Source organism: Rousettus aegyptiacus, unplaced genomic scaffold (genome assembly GCF_014176215.1).
Source record: "Rousettus aegyptiacus isolate mRouAeg1 unplaced genomic scaffold, mRouAeg1.p scaffold_m13_p_12, whole genome shotgun sequence".
In the NCBI taxonomy this organism is placed as follows: Eukaryota; Metazoa; Chordata; class Mammalia; order Chiroptera; family Pteropodidae; genus Rousettus; species Rousettus aegyptiacus.
The window spans coordinates 13507588-13526870 of record NW_023416287.1 but is presented as its reverse complement, the minus strand read 5'-3'; the positions used below and the strand labels follow the sequence as shown (position 1 = coordinate 13526870).

Here is a 19283-nt window from a genome sequence, read left to right as displayed (position 1 = left end):
AATCATTTACAGTATACTATGTGCCAGACACTGCGCTGGGTAATACAACAAACACAACTTTGGAGAAGATGTGAGCCTTTTCCTCAAGAAGGTCATTGTCTAGGAAGAAGAAAAAATGCATACCACAAAATCAGTGTAATGGGAGAAGCGGATGCATTTCTAATGATCCAAAAATGGAGAGAGGGCTGGAGCTGGCTTTTGAAGGCTCAATAGATACTGCAAATGTAGAGAAGTAGAATGCAGTTTGATTATTCACTGCTCTCAAAGTCTGACTTGCCACGGAAATAGAAACAAACAGGCTGGAACCACAGAGTGTACTCTTGACAATCTGTTAGTGAAATTCCCAATCTTTCTCAGTCCCCAAATTCTTTGCCCCAACCCACTATTCACCACTGCTATATTGATTTAACAGAACTAATTATGTCATTCCTGCAATGAAAGCTTTGCATTGTTTCTTTAATACCTACAAAGTCTTAAACCTGCCTTATAAAACCTTCCCAAAATATAAGCCTAAACCCCTCTGGCCTCATACTTCATAATCATCCATCTGGTTTCCAGCTCAACCAGATAACTCCATAATACTGAGTAATTTCCACTTAATAAATAATAAATTCCATTTTTTCCCTATATAAAATAATCACCTCTTCTCTTTCTACCTACTGAAAACTTATCCACTCTTCAAAGACCATTTTCAAATTGTAATTTGTCCATGAAATCGATTCTGATTCCCACCCACAAATGTGACCTTTCTTTCAAATCCCCAATTCTGTTATTTGTTCCTCTTGTGGCATTTAAACTTGTGTGGCTTGTTTCTGTCATCTCTAGTGCAGATGTCTACCCACAGTAAATAGCTACTTATTAATGTTGGTTGGTTTGAATCAGCTTTGAATCTAATAAACTAGACTCAGGACTAGAGCGTTGAAAAGTGAGAAAATTTAGTTGATCTGAAACAAACCTGGACTTCCCAAGTACTCTAGTATATGACTGCCTTCTTTTCCTTACTCCTCCTCGGTATTTGTCATACTCAAAAAGATGAGCCTGGGAATATGTTGCAGATTATGTAGGAGGAAGGAGGAAGGAAGCAGAAGAAAGCACCACAATTCTGAGGCCAGAGCTATGAGCAAAATCACCAAACTTACATGTGAGATGAGTGAAGGCGAGAGGCCTGATGCGTTAACGTAAGATATTTTAGATGTTGATTCATTTATTCTTTGGGGTAATAAGAACTGCCAGTAGTCAGCTTACCCTTTTCAATATAAACAAAAAATAAGTTAAATAAAGGATGTCAGACTTGCTAACTCCTGTCCCCTCGATGGCTTGTTCTTTCCTTGATGACGGAATCAGCATATCGTTTCCTCAATCCTTCAGGCCCCTAGTTACCTGTTCCTCTGTTTTCAGATCTCCAAACTCCTCCAAGAAAGCAGTCTCTGAAGGAAATTGTGATGGCTCCAGGAAATTTAGCAAACTGAAGAGCTCCTCCACAGAGTTCTGCAAGGGCGTCCCAGTGAGCAGCACTTTGTGTTCCTGCACGAATTAACACTACACGATAAACAGTGTTTGAGCCCCCCAACAGTATGTTTTGGTGGGAAAATGAAGCCAGGGCATTCTGTGCTCAATTTGGAGCAATTCTGTTTTGCTTTTATGAAAAGATAAGGTGCCAACATTTCATGGGAATACAATCAATAAACAAATCAAGCTTCCTTTCATATCGCTGATTCCAGCAGCAATTTCATATTAATTAAAGCAACCATTCATTCATTCGTTCATTATTGAGTGCCTACCCACCACATACTGGGCACTGTGCCAAGACAATAATGTTAAAAGGCCATCATCTTTGGTACCAGATCATTCAGGGTCCTGGAAACAAACCAAAATACCTTACGTTTCTAGGTCACAAATTTCATAGTATTTAAGATTCCCCCAAGTCCCTTTGGTAATTGATCTGTGGCAAGGTTAAATTGTTAACCCAGTTCATAACGATGACAAAAAAAACATTTGATTCCTACACTATCATAGCTCTAGAGGAAAATCTAGAATAAACAGACTATGCGCAATACCCGACATGCAGAACGGCTGAAGAATGCTTCCTCCATAGTGAATGGAAGGAACCTTGTTTACGTAAAAAGCTTGCAGCTCTCACCAGGGCCATGAGCTTGAGACCCTCCAGAAGTTTGCAGTTCCTATTCTTCAATCTGTGGGCTTCATCAATTATCACACAGCTCCAGTGAATCTTCTTTAGCTCCGGGCAGTCTGCCAGGATCATCTCAAATGTTGTGATGACGACATGGAACTTGAAGACTCCCGAAAGGGGGTTTCCCTGAGGATGACACAGAAGGCAAAGCTTGGGGTCGTGGCTATAGCATTCGGCCAATGGGTTATCGCTAGATTAGGGGAGAGAGCACTATAGATGCTGGGCCCTAGATGAGAAGAGAAGAGAGGATATAAGAGTGAACCGGCTATTCAGATGAGAAGCAGACCTTGTCACATCAGCGAAACAGAAGCAAGAATACTGCCTTCACAAAGATGAGGCCGATGAGCAGTATGGGAGGCACAGCGAGGAAGTGTTTTAGTTATTAATTTCCATGATAAGCAAAACAGATTCCCACACTGGGTGTTGATGCACACATTTCCAGCCACAAGTTGGTCTGAAGCATGTACAGCTTGAGGGACCAAGGAAATCCTCTTTGCTACTTCTCAGGTATAATTAATTTCAAGTTGTAACCTGATTTCTAGCACAGATTCAAAGTAATGATCCTGAGTCACTTGGGACAAGTGCTACCAGGCAAGACACATCTTTGTCTTTTAGCCTGTCTGAGTGTTGCCATCGCGTTTAGAGCAGAGCTGTATCATGCTGGAGCACATCTTTAATTTCTTCCAAGTGTCTCCTGCTGTCTATGAAGCCCCTGGGGAGAGAGCACTGGCTTGCCTCTGGATTCATTTAATTTTCCACCTTGCTTAATTATAATGCTCAGTGCCTAGGACAAGCATAACCAGCAAAGTGGTTATATTTAACAAAAGCTTTAAGAAAATTCTATTGTACTTTTAATAATATAAATCCTTCCCTGTCAGATCTGTCAATCTCCTCTCCAAACTCCCTGGCTAGGGATCCTCTGTACACTAATCCTTTTCACTTTCTTCACTGAGCACATAACAATTCAGAAAAAATCTTCTGCATGTAAAAGCAACTACAGAAGCCAACCAAGAAGCCAAACTTTCAGTGTCTTAAAAAGGGCCTCTGGCATATCTCAGAGAGTGGAAAGCATGCTCTACAACTCCTGTTTTATTGTAAATTAAACTATCATGGAAGAGCAAGAAGTTGCCTCAATGAACGTGAGACTCTACAAGGTGGGGCGACGGTCACCCAAGGTGCAGGGCGTTAGAACTCCCAAAGACAAGAGACGGAATGGTGGTTCGAGCTAGGACATCAGGCTGTCACTGGGCCTCTGTGGTTCGTGTCAAGGCTCACCTGTGCATCTCTGTACACCATTTCATACTGCTGGATCATCTGCCTGCTGATCTGGCTCCCGTGGTACACAATGGCATTCATCTCTGTCCACGTCCGGAACTCCCGCTCCCAATTAGTGATGGTGGAGAGAGGAGCGATGATGAGGAAAGGGCCGTGGATTCCCCTGAAGAATATTTCTGAAAGGAATGTGATGGACTGGATGGTTTTCCCTAGGCCCATCTCATCAGCCAAAATACAGTTTTTTCTGAAGAGAGTAAGAAATACAGATAATTCATCATCAATATAGGAAAGAGAAAGAAGTTGGTTATAACTAAAAAGATACTTCAGAAGCACACCTTGACCTGTAAGGTCATGAGTAAAGACATTATCAGCACTTTCCAGAGATGCTACTGAGGCGAGTTATTATTATTATTCATACCTTGCCGAATTCCAAAAAGGAACTACTGCAACTTGCAAGAAAATACATAAAATAGGTCCATTCGAATATAAACTAAAAATACTAAAAGTTAAAATCATCATGAGACAAGAAGAAAAAAACAAATATGCCTCATACCGCAGCCAGTTTCTGTACCTGACAAACTTCATGGAATGAAAGCAAAAATAAAATAAGTTACATGATTCTCATTATCTATTGTTTCTGTGTTATTGAGGAACAAACTTTTAACCCGCATAACATACTCCTGGCCAGAGTAAAAATGTTGGTCTCTTCTGGTGATCCAGAATCACAGACTGCACAGAGCCGTGACACTTGAAGCAGGGTGGCCCCCATCCGGTCTCGCACCTCCCTGTACAGATGGGCACCCCAAGGCCTGCAAAGCCAAGCTCTGAGCTATGCTCTGAGTGGCAATGTTAAGTGCCAGAGATGCTAGAATACAGAAATCTCTACAGTCCCATCTTGGGTGTTCTTCATTAAAGAGCACAAAGTCAGCGATATCTGAAGAACATTCCTTTTGGTGAGAGAAACACCTAACATAAAAACAAAGTTCTGGTATGACTCATGGGCAAAGGTTACTGGCCTAAGTCAATGGCTGTGTCGCCCTCTCTCAGCACCTCGCTGCTGCTACTCTAAGTGGGCGAAGGCAGCAATCCACCCCCAGGTACAAACATTTGGTAAAAAAAAAAAAAAAATCATGCAAGAAGACGGGAACAGTTCTGATTCCTCACCTGTTATACCAGTTAAAAAGAAGCCAGTTCATGCCCTCCAGCTGGTACTCCCGGAGCTGGTTACTGTTCTTGTACTCGCGAGACTTCTCGAGTTTCTGCCACGCATCTGAAGCAGGCCGCTCCTAGGGGAAGAAAGGAGCAAAATTCAAAGAGAATGATAATGAGGAAGGTGGTAAATCTCAAAATACTGCCCTAAAGCTGCCTTTAAACCGCAGTTACTACTTTCTAATGTGCAGGCCCTATATTTCCTAGATTTCATCAGATTAAGAGTACTTTTATAAAATTTGCAAGTAATTCATGAAGAGAAACAGACCCACCTAAAATGGTGGTCCATGCTATATTGTTTTACTTAGACTCTTAGATGTCATTCCCACTTATACTTTTAATTTCCCTGCAAGCCAATATTAGTCAAATTTTTTGGTTTCTATAGAATTTTTTATTTCTTTGTGCCTATTGCTATCAGCTCAGGAAAAGTACGGTGGGTCAAATGTTTTGTTGATTAGGTTCTAGAGTCAGTACATCAGGGAAAAAACTTGGATAATCAAAATTGCAAATTTCTTAAATTCTCCATAAATATAATAGCATTCCTGTTTCTTTTTCTATATGAAACATCAATTTCTAAATATAATTGATCTTTTCTCTGATAGGAAATGCCATATTTATCATATACTAAGTTCCAATATATCAATGAAGCTATACTTAGATTCCTCATTCTGTTCTACTGAACTATCTATTACTACAATAAAAGCACACAATTACTATAGCTTTATAGCTGATGAGAAATTATTTTTTTAATGTCTTAGCTTTTCTATCTTATTTAGAATCAATTTTTTGAGTTCTCTTAAAATCCCATTGATATTTCAATTAATCTGGAGAAAAATGTAAATCTTTAGATATTGAGTCCTCTCATCTGAAAATTCTGTTCACTTAGGTATCATATTATTTGGACACAGACTTGGTTATTTTGCTTATAGATAAACTGAACCCCTAAACTGACATGTTAGGTGTTAAAAATAAAAAAATTCTTAGCTATGCCTGTAGTTATAAATGATAGCTTTGAACTACAGTTTTTCTAAACAGTAATTTGTCTTTGGTAGTTCTACTTTAAGGTACTGAGTTAAAATTTACAACTGAAATATGTTATTAACTAAAACTCAGTCATGTGCATGTGAAATTTAATTAAATATTCCCAAATATATCACTGATATTTGGAGATAAGTGTAATCTGCCCATGGCCTTTTATAAAAACATGTATCACAACTGACCTACAAAATTACTCCAACTATAGTTAGGCTAAGCCCTCTGAAATAGGACTCTCCTGGATATTATTACCAGCACAAAGGTATAGGTGTTTTTAGAAATAAAGGAGAAAATAATTTATTACGTCAAAAAAATTAATTTTAAGGAAAAAGCTTTTAAGCAACAATATTGCTATATAAAATCTGCTGCTTTATTTGCTTACAGAAATTACATTCTTCTTAACTTACAGGACCCATTCAGTCTGGATCCTTCGAGTCCATGGCAACCCACTGAATTGGGCGTTCTTCCCTATTCTCCTAGATACTAAGAGGAGACTTTCTGGAATGTCCCTTATCTCTAGTGACTTAAATGGCTCACCCTCAGTGCTGTAGATATTGTAGGGAAGAATTTTACTGCAGATTTCTACTCTGCTGCCTCGGCAGTGCTCTAGATAGATGTAATCCAGTCATTCCTCTAGGTTTTCACCTCATTCCCCATTACTAACGGTCCTAGCTTAACATCGCCTACTGGTCATAAATTTCAGCCATCTAAAAGCATAAGACCTGAAATCAGCTACAAGTTTCTGGTGCTTAATCGGGCGGCGTCGTAAGTGGTATGGGCTACAGGCAACAACTCAGCCCAGGGATCCACAACCTTCTGCAGCTACTTAGTTAAAATTGAAAGAACAGAATTGATTCTTGGTTCCTAAGGGGGATCTTGGCTATTAAAAGACTGCTTCTCTTCTCTGCACATTCAGTACTGACACTCTAATTTCTTGCTTTCTCAAAATTCCATATTTTACCTACATGTAACCAATTTTTACTAAAAAGTTTTTGGGTAGAGAATGTCCTGTTCATCACAACTGGTAGGGTCAACCTCTAAACTTCAAAGCCCAGAATAAAATCCCTTTAAAAATAATTATTCAGGTAAAGTATCACTTGGAGCCTGCCCTTTTCTTAACATAAAAAGACAACTTTAATTATAGTTTTTGCTATCATTCCAATTTAGAACTCTTGAGATAAAATTTCCAAAAGGTGCATTTTACATGAGAGAAAATTTCAGAAACAAAAAGAGACAAGTATAAAATGATACCGTGGTTCATCGAGAGCTGAGGACAGCAGCATCACAATAGCAAAAGGGTAAAGGAAAAAAAAGTGAAATTGACTAAATACACTGAAGAATTCAGATTCTTGCCAAATGTAGTCTGAAGAAATAAGCGGGACTCAGGCTGAGTAAGAATCCGGATTATTTCTGAATGGTAACTTGTAATTAGCTTTAGAATGAAATTCTCTCTACTCTCTGCTTCCACACTGGTTCGTCTCTGCATTGTGCCATACATCCCAATCAGCCTGCTGCCCTATTTGTCCATGTACACACATGCTTCTCCCATTAGACCGTGAGCGCCTGAGAGCAAGGCCTGTACCTTTTTGCTTATTATAGCTCACACAAGAATCAACCTACAGCAGATGCTTAATAAATGACAAGCTGAATAAAAAACAGGCAACAGTTATATAGGAGAGGGGTGAAAGAGAAATTTATTAATCAATCATGTAGACAACACACTATAAAATACGTAAGTTTCTAATCACTGTTCTGCATCTGAAGATACCTTTACATACTTCATATGCCAAAAAATAAATAAAGAAAGAAAGAAAACGAAAACACTGCTTTTGGATGGATTCTGACAGTGATCTAAGTTCAATGTGAGGTCTTCTGAATCTTAACTTTTCAGTGATGTAAAAACAATAAAAATACTAATAGGGAACTGAATAAAATTATTCATATAAAAATGGTGATTTTTTAAAAATAAAAACCGATCATTTCAACCTATAGCCAATTCTTGAACAACTCTGACTCTCTTCACATGTTGCATCTAAACCAGGCCCCATTCGAGCTCTATCTCCTTTTGACCACTGGTATTCTGTACACTATTCGTCAGGTACTCTGGAACATTTTGCAGTTCAGTGGTAATGACTCAGAATCAGAAAAACAAACCAATTCGATGAATGTATTTTGAAAACTTACATTCTCTCTGAGAAGTCCCAGGGATCTATATATAAAGGACAGTTCTCACCCTTAAGAATATTCCAGTTGAGTAAAGGATAAATCCAAAGAAAAGAGATCGCTAACGAAGCAAGAGATAAGAAATAAGAAACAAGAAAGATACAATTTACTGAGCTTCTTTCCCAAGCCAGGCATTTCTTACACCTTCTACCTATGGAATCCATACAACAACCGTACACCAAAAAATTGAAGCTCTTATCCACGCTTCTTAAATGCCACATACATTGAAGTAGAGCCCAGACGTTAAGGTGACCTGAAATGCTAGCAAAGTCTAGTTTGGGGAGAAAAAGACCTGAAATATTAGTTCACTGGAGGAGTAGCCAATGGTAAGAGACCACAGAAATCACTGAGGCGCACAGCCCAGTAGACATCCAGGATGGCCAAGTTCAAAAACCTACATGTTACAAGAAGCACCCAACAGAGCTATGGATACGTTACCACATGCTTAATTTCAGGGAGAACTTGAAGAGATTCGAACTCTCTAACTTTTGCAGGATCCACGTCTTCCTCTAACTCCCACGTGCTTTCTTCGTAAGGCAGTGAGCACCACTTTACCAGGTAATGCGTCACTTCCTGTGGGAAATGGGAGAGAAATTTATGTTCTTTCTACTCGGCCAAAGAAGTAGATCATACTCTGGCTGACCTATGGAAAACCACACACAATGCATGAATGCCAGTAAAACGAAGGCCACAAGTTAACAAAACAAAGAAATTATGAGATCAGAAGGGAAGGTCCTTTAGGAGAGTCGACAGAGAGAAAAACTCACTCACCTCTCCCGTTTCTGCATCCTTGGTGTGGGCCACCTCCAAGATGCGATCAACTTCTATGTAGTCTGGGTTGAACAAGTCTTCATCAGGCTAATGCGAATGGAAGAGAATAGTTTAAAAAGTGCCCCCTTCCCTCGAAGCTGACTTCCCATGTTTTATCTTTAAGTGACCCCCTACTCTAGGCCCTAACAGGAAACATAGGATGAAAGATTTACTTGAGAATAAAAGCCGCCTCACAGACATCTATCTTCACCGTCACGGAGTCCTGCCCTCCACGACTAAGTTTAAAGGAATCAACCACACCTACAGGCTGCAACGTGGCCAGCGTAAAACTTCCCTGTTGGTCATACGACACTCTGCAAAACTCAACACGGGGAAGATTCCCACTTTCTTACTGCTCCGTGTATCAAAAATAACCCTTGGAAACTCAGAATTACAGTTTCTTTTTCTTAACACCAACAATGGTAATAGTTTACACTGAAAGAAGGCATGAGGGGAGCTTCTGGAGTCCTGACGACTCTATTTCCCGATCTTGGTTACACGGGTGTGTTTATTTTCACTGGGCTGTACCTCTACTCCCGGCTCACAGTAAACTTGAAATTAAATTGGCAATATCTTTTCTCTCTAGAACTGCTATCTAGTCATTTTCCCCACTCTGAAGCTGCAAAAATCTTTAAAAATACAAATGTATGACATTACATTTATTTACTGTCATTATAATTCATTCATCCTGGCCTGTCCGGGTAAGCCTGAACTTTATTTTGCCATTTATCCTCCCATCACTGGGTCTGGGTTTCAGAAAGGATCAAGGTTCAGACAGATGGCCTCCACCCCTGTGGAGTGTGGGAACTCACAGCCCCTTGGCCTGAGTGTCCCTCATATGGCTACCCTTTTCCCAGGCTACCTCACAAAGCACTTGGAAATAATGGACATGAAGAAGCTCTCTTTTCAAAAATAAGTTATTGTTTATCCCTAAAATATCATTTGTCCAAGTTATTAATAAAAATGTTAAAGAGGTCAAAACCAAAAGCAGTGGTATAGGAACCACTCCCCACTACTCCTCTTTAATTTCACGAGGTCATCCAACCTCCTCAAGAGCATTTCCTCCCCTCAAAAGTAGGAAGTCCTGTCACATTATTTCTGTACAGCCTAACACAATTTCCTCTATTCTCAACCAAGGAAAAATCACTCCCTTGGGAATACACCAGAAAACAGACACCTGGGGCTCTGTAAGCTATATTAACGAGTTTAGATTTTATTACAAGAAAATGGGAAACAGTAAAAGCTCTTTAGCAGGATAATGGCATAAACAAACCCCTCCCCCCCCCCTTACCTGGGAAAGGCCAAATAATTACTGAGCACTGACCCTGTGCCTAATACCAGGGATAGAAATATGAGGCAGACAAACAGGGCCCTGTCTGTCTCACAGAGCTCAAAAGGGAAGATACAGACATGTAAACAAGTTGCTATCCTGCAAATACTTGCTAAAATAGGGGTGTGAAAAAACGTTCCCAGAATGGAGGGAGTGCATTCATCGGGGCTTCGGGATGGTTTTTCCAATGCTAGTAGCCCGTTTCCTTTCCTATGATTTCGTGGCACCTGAGTGCACTCGCAAGGTCTAGTATTTGTGACTACATTTTAAGAATAATTTTTGCTTCTTTTCAAGTTACCTAAATAAAATTTTTAAATGTTAAAAAAATTTAAAAATAAAAAACACCACAATCCCATCAACCAGAGACTTTCTGTCATTAATAATTGCTCTCCAATATCATTTTTACTAGCTGGACTGTATTCCATTCTGTGGGATTTATCATAATTTAATAAAGGTCTATTATTTAACGCTTTGGGATTTCCCCCCAATTTATATTTTCACCAATATAAATAACGGTTCGCCACTGTTTAATTCTTTGCACAAAGACTTGACAGTTTCCTTAAAATAAATGACGGAATTAGAATTGCTGGGACAAAAGATACACAATTTTTTTGACAGCTGATATCTGTTGTCATGCTGCTTTTCCTACAGGTCATAAAAAGTTATGCTCCCACCCTGTGATGTACGTACGACCACCTCTTCCCTACACCCTCACTAGCAATGAGTAACACTTATTTTTAAAACCTTCTAATATCTGATAAGTAAAAACCAGAAGAGTCCCATTTTAATTTACGTTTCTTTGATTACTAGTGAAATTGACTACATTTTTATATGGTTAATGACAAATTTTTCTTCTTTTCTAAATCCCATGTTAATCTGTCCATTTTTTTTCTATTTGGGGTTTTATATTTTCCTTAATGAGTTATAAGAGAATTTGTTAAATTATTTGCCATATGGGTGTGTATAATGTACATGTTATATGCATAAATATAAATAGGAAGGTTCTCATACTAGGTAGGAAAAATATACGCCACGTGTGTATGTATGTGTGCATAATTAAAAAATATGTGTACGTACATAATGTATATAAATATTTCCTAATTACTTATTTTAAGATTTGTGTGTAAGATTGGTATTTTCTAATGTATACATACTATAGATCTGTTTAATATTCAAATCTCTCAATCCTTCCTCTTGCTGTAGGTACCATACTTAGAAATTCCCTAGCTTATATATTTATTTTCTTACATTTTAGTTTTGTTTTTATTGTTTTACATTCAAAATTTAGTTCTTTTTGGAATTGCCCTTTGGCGGGGGTGGAGATGGGAATGAAAGAATCATGTGCACTTTCCCCTTGCCCTGGCTGTTCATCAGTTTTCTGACCGAGATGCACGCTCTTGTGAGTTGTCAGTTTGTAAAGTCTGATCGATCCTCAGGCCTTGGTGGACAATGTTTTCTTTGGTTTAAACCTGGACTATTTTGTTGCAAATCAGTGCACACTTAGCAATTTGACTTGAGCAATAGATCTGGACTTCAACTTTAAGAAACTCACACCCAGTATTTAATACTGCAAAAAAAAGCAGTGGTCAAATCATTCAGTAAATATTGCTTCACCTCAGTAAAAATGTGCTTCATCTGGGCTTGTTTATTCCTAAATCGCTTGATCTTCTGTGCGATGCGAGGATCCTTTTCGAGCTCTTCCATTGTGGCCCATTTACAGTGTAAGTAGGAACTATCCAACGACATATAAATTGTGAGACAAGCAAATCATTGAGCTTTCAAGTGTTTCAATAAACAGGGTGACCATCTAACACAGAAGCAATGGAGTGGTTTGTTGTGAAACTGTTGGAGACGGGGCTTAAAGTGACAATTTGCCCTTAAGGGCAAAAACAGAAAACAAAATAATGGAGCAATTCTAAGCAGTGGATCACTCCGCAGCTTCTACATACAGAATCTGGCTCAGAGTGGAGGGAGGGCAGAGGTAGGCAGGCTATCATTCATACATGTTAGTGAAAGTTGGCAGGTAGCAGACAAAGAAAGGAAAATACAAGAGGACAGTGGTTCTCTAGCCTGGGTGTAAATAAGAATCACAAAAGTTTTTAAGAAGAACACCAATCCCTGGGGACCTACTCCCAGAGTGCGAGTTGACAGGTCTTCAGTGATGCAAGGGCTTCAGTAGTTTTAAAGCTCTCTGGGTGATTTTATGCACAGCGGTGACTGAAGTGGACTTCAGTCAACTAACATGTGTGGGCCATTCTCGGAAAATACAGATAATGTGATGAGGGAAAGGAAGTTTTTATTCATGTAAAATTCAAATACAAATAATACATTAAATAGACGTACAAATTTCTATACTTAACGTAGAATAGCTCCAAGTCAAATGGGGGTTCTCCTGGGTGAACCTGTAACCAAGGGCAAGCAGTTATCAGCCCAGATCCCTGCCGATCACCTTAATTGCCAAAAGAAAACAGGTAAATCAACACCTCTGCCTGGTTTTATTACAGACTTCTCAAGGGTATTTTTATTTTTTCTGACGGCTATTGAGCAGGTTTTTCAAAGACTGACTACACAGCTAGCTGTAAGGTTAAAAACAAGAAAAGATCCTCCTGGCTGCCTTCTGAAGTCCAGGCTGGGACAGTGTTCAGCTGATAAACCTAGGCTGGCCCAGGGCTCTGAGTGCTGTCAGCACCAGGACCTGGTACAGAAGTAAGAACATGCATCTCAAGTTCCTCCTGTCACCCCCAAAACCCCAGTGGCATTCACACTCAAGTTAAGGAAGTTCATGTTTGTAGACACTTGAGAAAGAGAGGAAACTATGCTCTCACTGGCACCAACATCCTCTTTCACTCCAGGAATTTTCTCCAGGGGCTCCCTACACTGACGCTGAGCTATCTAAAGAAAAAAATCCCACAATGTTTTCATTAGGACTCTTTTGCCATCTCTTTTTCTTGACCCTCTGCTGACTGTCATTGGGCTACAGCAATACAACTAGGATCACAAAAGAAAAAAAATTCAGTTTGGGTCATCCTCAAATATTTAAGAATTTTATGTCCTAAATATTCCATGAGGGTAAAAATAAGTGTTGACTAGCCAGACAATGTTCATGCCTAGCTCTCATTCCAGCCAGGAATGACCATTCCAGGTTCTCCAGCCAAATATCTCTTTACAGAGGGTGTAATCTGTGCTAGTGATATAAAAGCCAGACACATCAGTCACTGACCTCCTGGACGGTCTTAGATGCCAGGATCTTCTCAATAATGTTTGCATCATCTTCTGGAGGCTCCTGGAAACAGGGGTTAAAATGAAAGAGAATCACTGGCACCATAGAATCCAAAAAATAATTCTGTAGGAAATATCATAATAGGTACTACTGGATGGAAAAGTTCATCTTTGAGTAGCAAGGCCTCTCTCCTATCAGCCCAGAGTGATCAAAAGATCCAAACCATTCTAGCCTCTGGGCGCAACCCGATAATCACCTTTCTCTCTCACATGAGCAGAGAAATTATTCTGCTTTTCAGACTCTTAATTTCAAGTCTTCCTTTAGCATTGCTACACTTTGTCCTGGGACTTCCTTTCTCTGCTAAAACTGCCTACATGTTGCTACGTATAATTCTTAGAAAGGCGTAATGGAAGAGTCTGGAGGCTTTAGAATCAAAGGGTCCTAATTCTCACACCTACACCAGCTATTGACATCGGGCAAGTCAATCAACACCTCTTAGTTTCCACATCTATTAAAATAGGAATTAAAAATACATATCCATCTCACTGAGTCACTGGGAGGATAAAATAGCATGTGAAAACAGTTTTGGACAGTAAAACGATGCAAACGCCAAGGGTAATTACCCCCTACTAAGTCACGCCATCTTTCCCCTCTGTTTCCGGAAATGGTTTCCTTTTACTGATCAGCCTTTGACTACAAATCCCAAATAAAAACATATTTATTCCCTCTTTCCTACTCTCTAGATACACATAAACATTTCTAGGCTCCTAATCTCCATGGAATCTTTGTAGAGAACACTTTTTTAAAAAATCTGCATTAAAAATGACAAACTTAAAAAGAATGCATTGAGTCAGAACCTCTTGCATTTTAACATTTTCTAGGAATTTATTTAAGTAGTTTTATTTTGTTGGTTACCTATGCATTGTATGACCTATCCAGATCTAGTATTTATCACAATATAAGACTTAGAACTGTATATCAAAAGAACACTTGTCACAACAACTCTAATTCTCACTATAACTATTTGGGTGCCTGATTAGAACTTTCCCAAAGGATGATTTACGTGGCACATCACTGTTGTTAGTCTACCCATACGAGGGCTCAACTGGCCCAAAGCCATATACCACTAAGAAAATATATTTTATAAGATCTTATATCAAGCTTTTCCCAGAAAAGTGATAGTTGAAAAAAAAAAAAATAGTGAGGAGGGCAGATGGTCGAAAAGAAGTATGGAAATCAGCAGGCACTGACAGATGCTCCCAAAGGTGACAAATATTTATTATGTTCCATTAGACACTTGGCATTGTGCTAGGTGCCATGCAGAAGTTAAGTCAAAATGGCAAGTCTTTTCCCACTACCCAACAAGATGACAGGTGGACTGTGCCTATCAAACAATAGAAGGAGTGGGAATATAGACTAAGCTTTTTTTTGTTGTTGTTTAAGTATTTGTCCTGCTTGATTCTTAAGCACAAGTTAGGAAAGAAGAAGTGGGCAGGTTACTGTTTATTGCCTATCTTCCTCCATTCAATATAAATCTTCTGAGGGCAGACATCCTTGTTTTATTCACTGATGTAGCTAGATGCCTCAAAAAACCCAGGCAACAGGGTGATCAACAAATAACAAGGAGGAGGAAAAGAAAAAGAGGAGGAAATAAAGCACCAGATTCACCAGGGCCACAGACTGGAGACAGTTATTAATCTTAGTTTATATTATGTATTTAAAATCTCCCCCATCTCAATATACTTGGACCACCTTATACTGTCAGGATGGTTAAGGGCAAAGGGCTACAACTAGGTGTACTTTCTTGAGTGGTGAAGATCACTACCCAGACCTTGTAGACAAACATAACTGTGACCACGACAAGTGGGCGGTGAGCAAAACAAAACAGGGGCTGGGTTAAGAGAAACTATATTAATGAGCCTTCCTACTTTATTTCCTCCCTAAATTTCTTCCACGGTATTGAATGAGTGCCTTTTTATGTTTATGCACTGGTCTTACAGAACTAAATGAGCTAGAATCTTCATCATGAAGGAACTATTAAGACAGGTAACATAGTGCTTTAGAAGTTACTGAGGTATGACATACATACAGGATGCAGAAACTTCAAGGGTACAGTTGATGAATTTTTACATATACACATACAGAACTGTGTAAGTACCACCCACATCAAAGTTGTATAATATTTCCAACATTCTGGAAGACTCTCATGCCCCCAGTGGAAGTAACCGCTATTCAGACTTTTACAGCTATTTAGTTTTGCCTATTATTAAACTTCATGGTAAATGGAATCATATAGTACGTAGTTCATTTTTCTGTATTACTGTGTAATGTTTTGTTGTATAAATACACTGCCATTTGTCTATTTCCTGTTGAGGAATATTTGGCTGCTTCCAATGTTTTTTCAAATTCTGTCTTTTGTTGGACCGAGGCACTCAATTACCTTGGATATATAATACATAGGAGTAGAACTGCTTAATAGATAGGTTATATGTTCGGTTTTAATGGATAGTGTCAATTTTTTCCCAAAGTGATTGTGATGATTTTTATACCCACCAGCAATGTGTAGGTTTTTCAGCTGACTTGATATTGTCAGTCTTTTAAATGTGAGCCACCTAGTAGATATGCAATAGTCTCTCTTCAACTCGCATTTCCCTGATAACTGAGGATACTTTTCATGCGCTTACTGGCCACGTGGATATTCTCCTTGTGAAGTTCTTATTCAAGTTATTTGTCTATTTTTAAAATTGTCTCTCTTTTTTAAAATTTACAACAGTTCTTTATGTATTTCTAAATAAGAATTCTCTGTCAGATACATAGATTACAAACTTTTCCTACGAATCTATGGTTTGCTTTTTCAATTTGTCTTTTGATGAACAGAAGTTCTGTATAATCCAGCTCATTAATTTTTTTCTCTTGTGTATTTTTGTGTCCTATTTAAGGAACATTTGCTGCCTCCACGGTCATTCAGTAACTCACATACGTTAATTTAAAATTTTCTTGTTGCCGCATTAAAAAGTAAAAATGAACAGATAAAACTGACTTTAATAATACATTTAAACCAATATATCCAAAATATTATCATTTCAATATTAAGTATTAATAAAATAGTTGATATTCTTTTTTTCACATTAAGTCTTTAAAATCCAGTGTGTACTTTACAGTTAACAGCACATCTCACTTCAGACTATGGAAACACTATCCTGACTTTGTCAGTATAGCTTGATTACAAAGCCTGGATTGTAGCAAGTCTTCCCACTTAGTTGTTCTTTCTTGAAGATTGCCTTGGGTCTTCTAGGTCTTTCGCACTTCCATAATCAATCTCCACAGCAAAACACCCTGCTTAGATTTTGACTGGAACTGAATTACGGATATCTTAACAATATTGAATACATGTATGTCATACATTGCTCCATTTATTTATATCTTTTAAAATTTTGTTTGGCAATGTTTTTCGTACAGAAGGCTTGTATATCTTTTGAGAGTTATTCCAGAGTACCTAATACTTTGATGCTATTATACACGACTTTTACAATTTTCCTTTCCTGATTTCATGTTGCCAGTAGCCAAGACCTCTAGTAAGTATATTTCTAAATATAAATGATAATAGTGGAATCGTTTTCTTTCCAAATTCAGAAAGTATTCAATATTGCACCATTTAATATAATATCAACTGTCAGTTTTTATCTAGAGGCTTTTAAGATGTTCTTTCAGTCTTTGGTTTCCTTTGGTTTTCCAGTTAAAGATATGGCTGGGTATGGTTTTCTTGTATTTTTCCTGCTCGGGGGGTCACCTGATGTTGAATTTACTAGTTGATATCTTGCATTAGTTTACAGGAATTTTTTGCCATTAATTTTATCTTCAAACATTTCTCTGTGCTCCAATCTCTTTCATATCTAGAATTCTAATCAGATATAGATTAGACGTTTTAATTGCATCCCAATTGCCTCTAATGCTTTTATGTTTTGCTTTGTGCTAGCCATTCTTTTTTTCTTTGTGCTTCAGCTTAAAATTTTTCTATTGATCTGTTTTCAAAGTCGCTAATCTCATCTTCTACTTTTGAACTCATCCACATTGTGTTCTGAATTTTATAAATCGAAATATTCAGTTCAGGACTTGATTTCTCTTTATTGATTTAATTGTTGGAATTCTTCACTTTAAAACTTATTTTGCCCATCTTTTCTTCTATTGTCTTTCACATATCAATCACGGTTATTTTAAAGTTCTTTTCTGCTAACTCCAATATCTGGATCATCTGAGATCTGCTTCTATTATATGTTTATCTTCTTTATTTTCAGTCACATTTTCCAGTCTCTTCAAATGTCTAATAATTTTTTACTGTGTGTTGGATACTGTAGATAAAAGAATCACAGCAGCTCCAAACAATATCTTCCACCGCAAGGGTTTTCTATTTTGTCTTAGACCAACAGAAAGAGTGGGTAGTCCATCTGGTCCAATCAGGGATTGATCTGGGTCAAGACTGGTTTACTGTCCTGTTAAGATTCAGTTCATCTCTTGTTTTAACCTGTTCCTCAAGCATGAATGTCTAAGGTCACAGACAGAGTCTTCAAGGTCTTTTTACTCCTGAGATCTGAAATCTCCAATCCCAAGGAAGTTAAAATCTTTCCTAAGAGAGAGTCAGGGTTGTTGCGCACGCACGCGCACATGTGTGCGTGTGTGCGTGTGTGGTATGTCCATCTGTTTAGTAAGATTCTGTCTCCTAAGTACCATGAGACTGTGAGATTTCAACCTGCCTTATTTCTGAGCCTCTAGCTTCTTGTGCTACACCAAAATTCGGCAAGTCTTCTGAGGAAAATCCCCTTGCTTTGCAGAATCCCTTAGTTTCCAATCATTTCACCAGCCCTGTATAATCAATCACCAACAGGGTCTGATGATTCTTCTTCAACCCAGAATAGACTCTGTTTGGGCCAAGTCTGATCCTCAACCCATGTCCAAGACTGTGGAATGTTTCCAGAGGAGAAAACAGCCAGCAACTGTCAGCTCATCCACAAATAGCTCTTCACTGTCTGGAATTTTAATTTATCCAATTCTTGTTGCTTCCGCGGCTATCTCTGTTTTTTTAAAAATATGATCTTTGTTATTTATTCTTTTTGTTTGTTTTTTTTTGTTGTTGTTGTGATGCTGGCCTGCTGTGACCATGACCTATTACATCTTATCTGGAAGTAGAAATCCTCCAAATTTAAGGCTTATTTCTGGAGTTCCCTAGGGCCTAGTTTTTGTTTTTGTTTTCTCTTTTCTATCCATACTCATTCTCTTGGTTATCTTGTCCAGTTTCATAGTTATAAATACTGGCTACATTGTGATGCCTGCCAAATTTATATATCCAGCTTGGAACCTCTCCCCTGATTATAGACTCATATATCTATCTAATCGTTACCTGCTTTTTCCACGTGAGTAACTCAAGAGATATTTCACTTAAACTGTCTATAAATTAAACTCCTGGCCTCCTAGCCAACTGCCTGACCCTACCCGTTCTAGCTACAGTTTCTCCCTATTTGAATTAAAAGGAACTATCCTTCGAAGGGTTCAAACCAGAAATCTTGGTGTAATCCTTCACCTCACTCTCTTCTCTCCACACGCCGTATCTTATTTGTGAAGACATCTTGTTGGTTCTATCTTCAGATATTCCCAGAATCCAGCCATGTCTCACCATTTCCACTGCTTCTACCCTAATCCAAACCAGCTGCATTTCTCACCCAGACGATTCCCAAGAGCCTCCTTGCTAGTCTCCCCACTTCTACTCTTGCCCTGCTACTTGGTTTTCAAGACAGCATTCAGAACGGTCCTTTTTATTGTCACCTTCTGCTTAAACTGCTTAAAAGGTTTCCCTCTTAACTCGGAATTTAAGCCAAAGATCTTCCAAAGGTCTACAAAAACCCACAGTAGCAGCACCCCAGCCTCCTGTCACAGCTGTTACATTTGGGTCTCCTTGCCTGTCCCACATACGTACCAGGCATGCCTCTACCCCAGGG

The 19283-nt window shown here is 38.6% G+C and overlaps 1 protein-coding gene across 6 annotated transcripts in view; it reads right to left on the bottom strand.

The window, feature by feature from the left end:
* The window catches only part of CHD6 (chromodomain helicase DNA binding protein 6), a 167138-nt gene that overhangs the window by 72616 nt on the left and 75239 nt on the right, over positions 1 to 19283 (bottom strand). For 5 of the 6 annotated variants that reach the window (XM_016137564.2, XM_016137565.2, XM_036229398.1 and 2 more), the window contains 9 exons: positions 13294 to 13356; positions 12417 to 12475; positions 11688 to 11805; positions 8705 to 8791; positions 8372 to 8506; positions 4631 to 4752; positions 3467 to 3710; positions 2141 to 2317; positions 1381 to 1524 (listed from right to left, as the gene is read on the bottom strand). In XM_016137564.2, coding sequence (XP_015993050.2) covers positions 1381 to 1524; positions 2141 to 2317; positions 3467 to 3710; positions 4631 to 4752; positions 8372 to 8506; positions 8705 to 8791; positions 11688 to 11805; positions 12417 to 12475; positions 13294 to 13356 — 1149 coding nt within the window. The remainder of the gene's footprint in view (positions 1 to 1380; positions 1525 to 2140; positions 2318 to 3466; positions 3711 to 4630; positions 4753 to 8371; positions 8507 to 8704; positions 8792 to 11687; positions 11806 to 12416; positions 12476 to 13293; positions 13357 to 19283) is intronic. The other variant, XM_036229401.1, reaches the window with a different exon arrangement.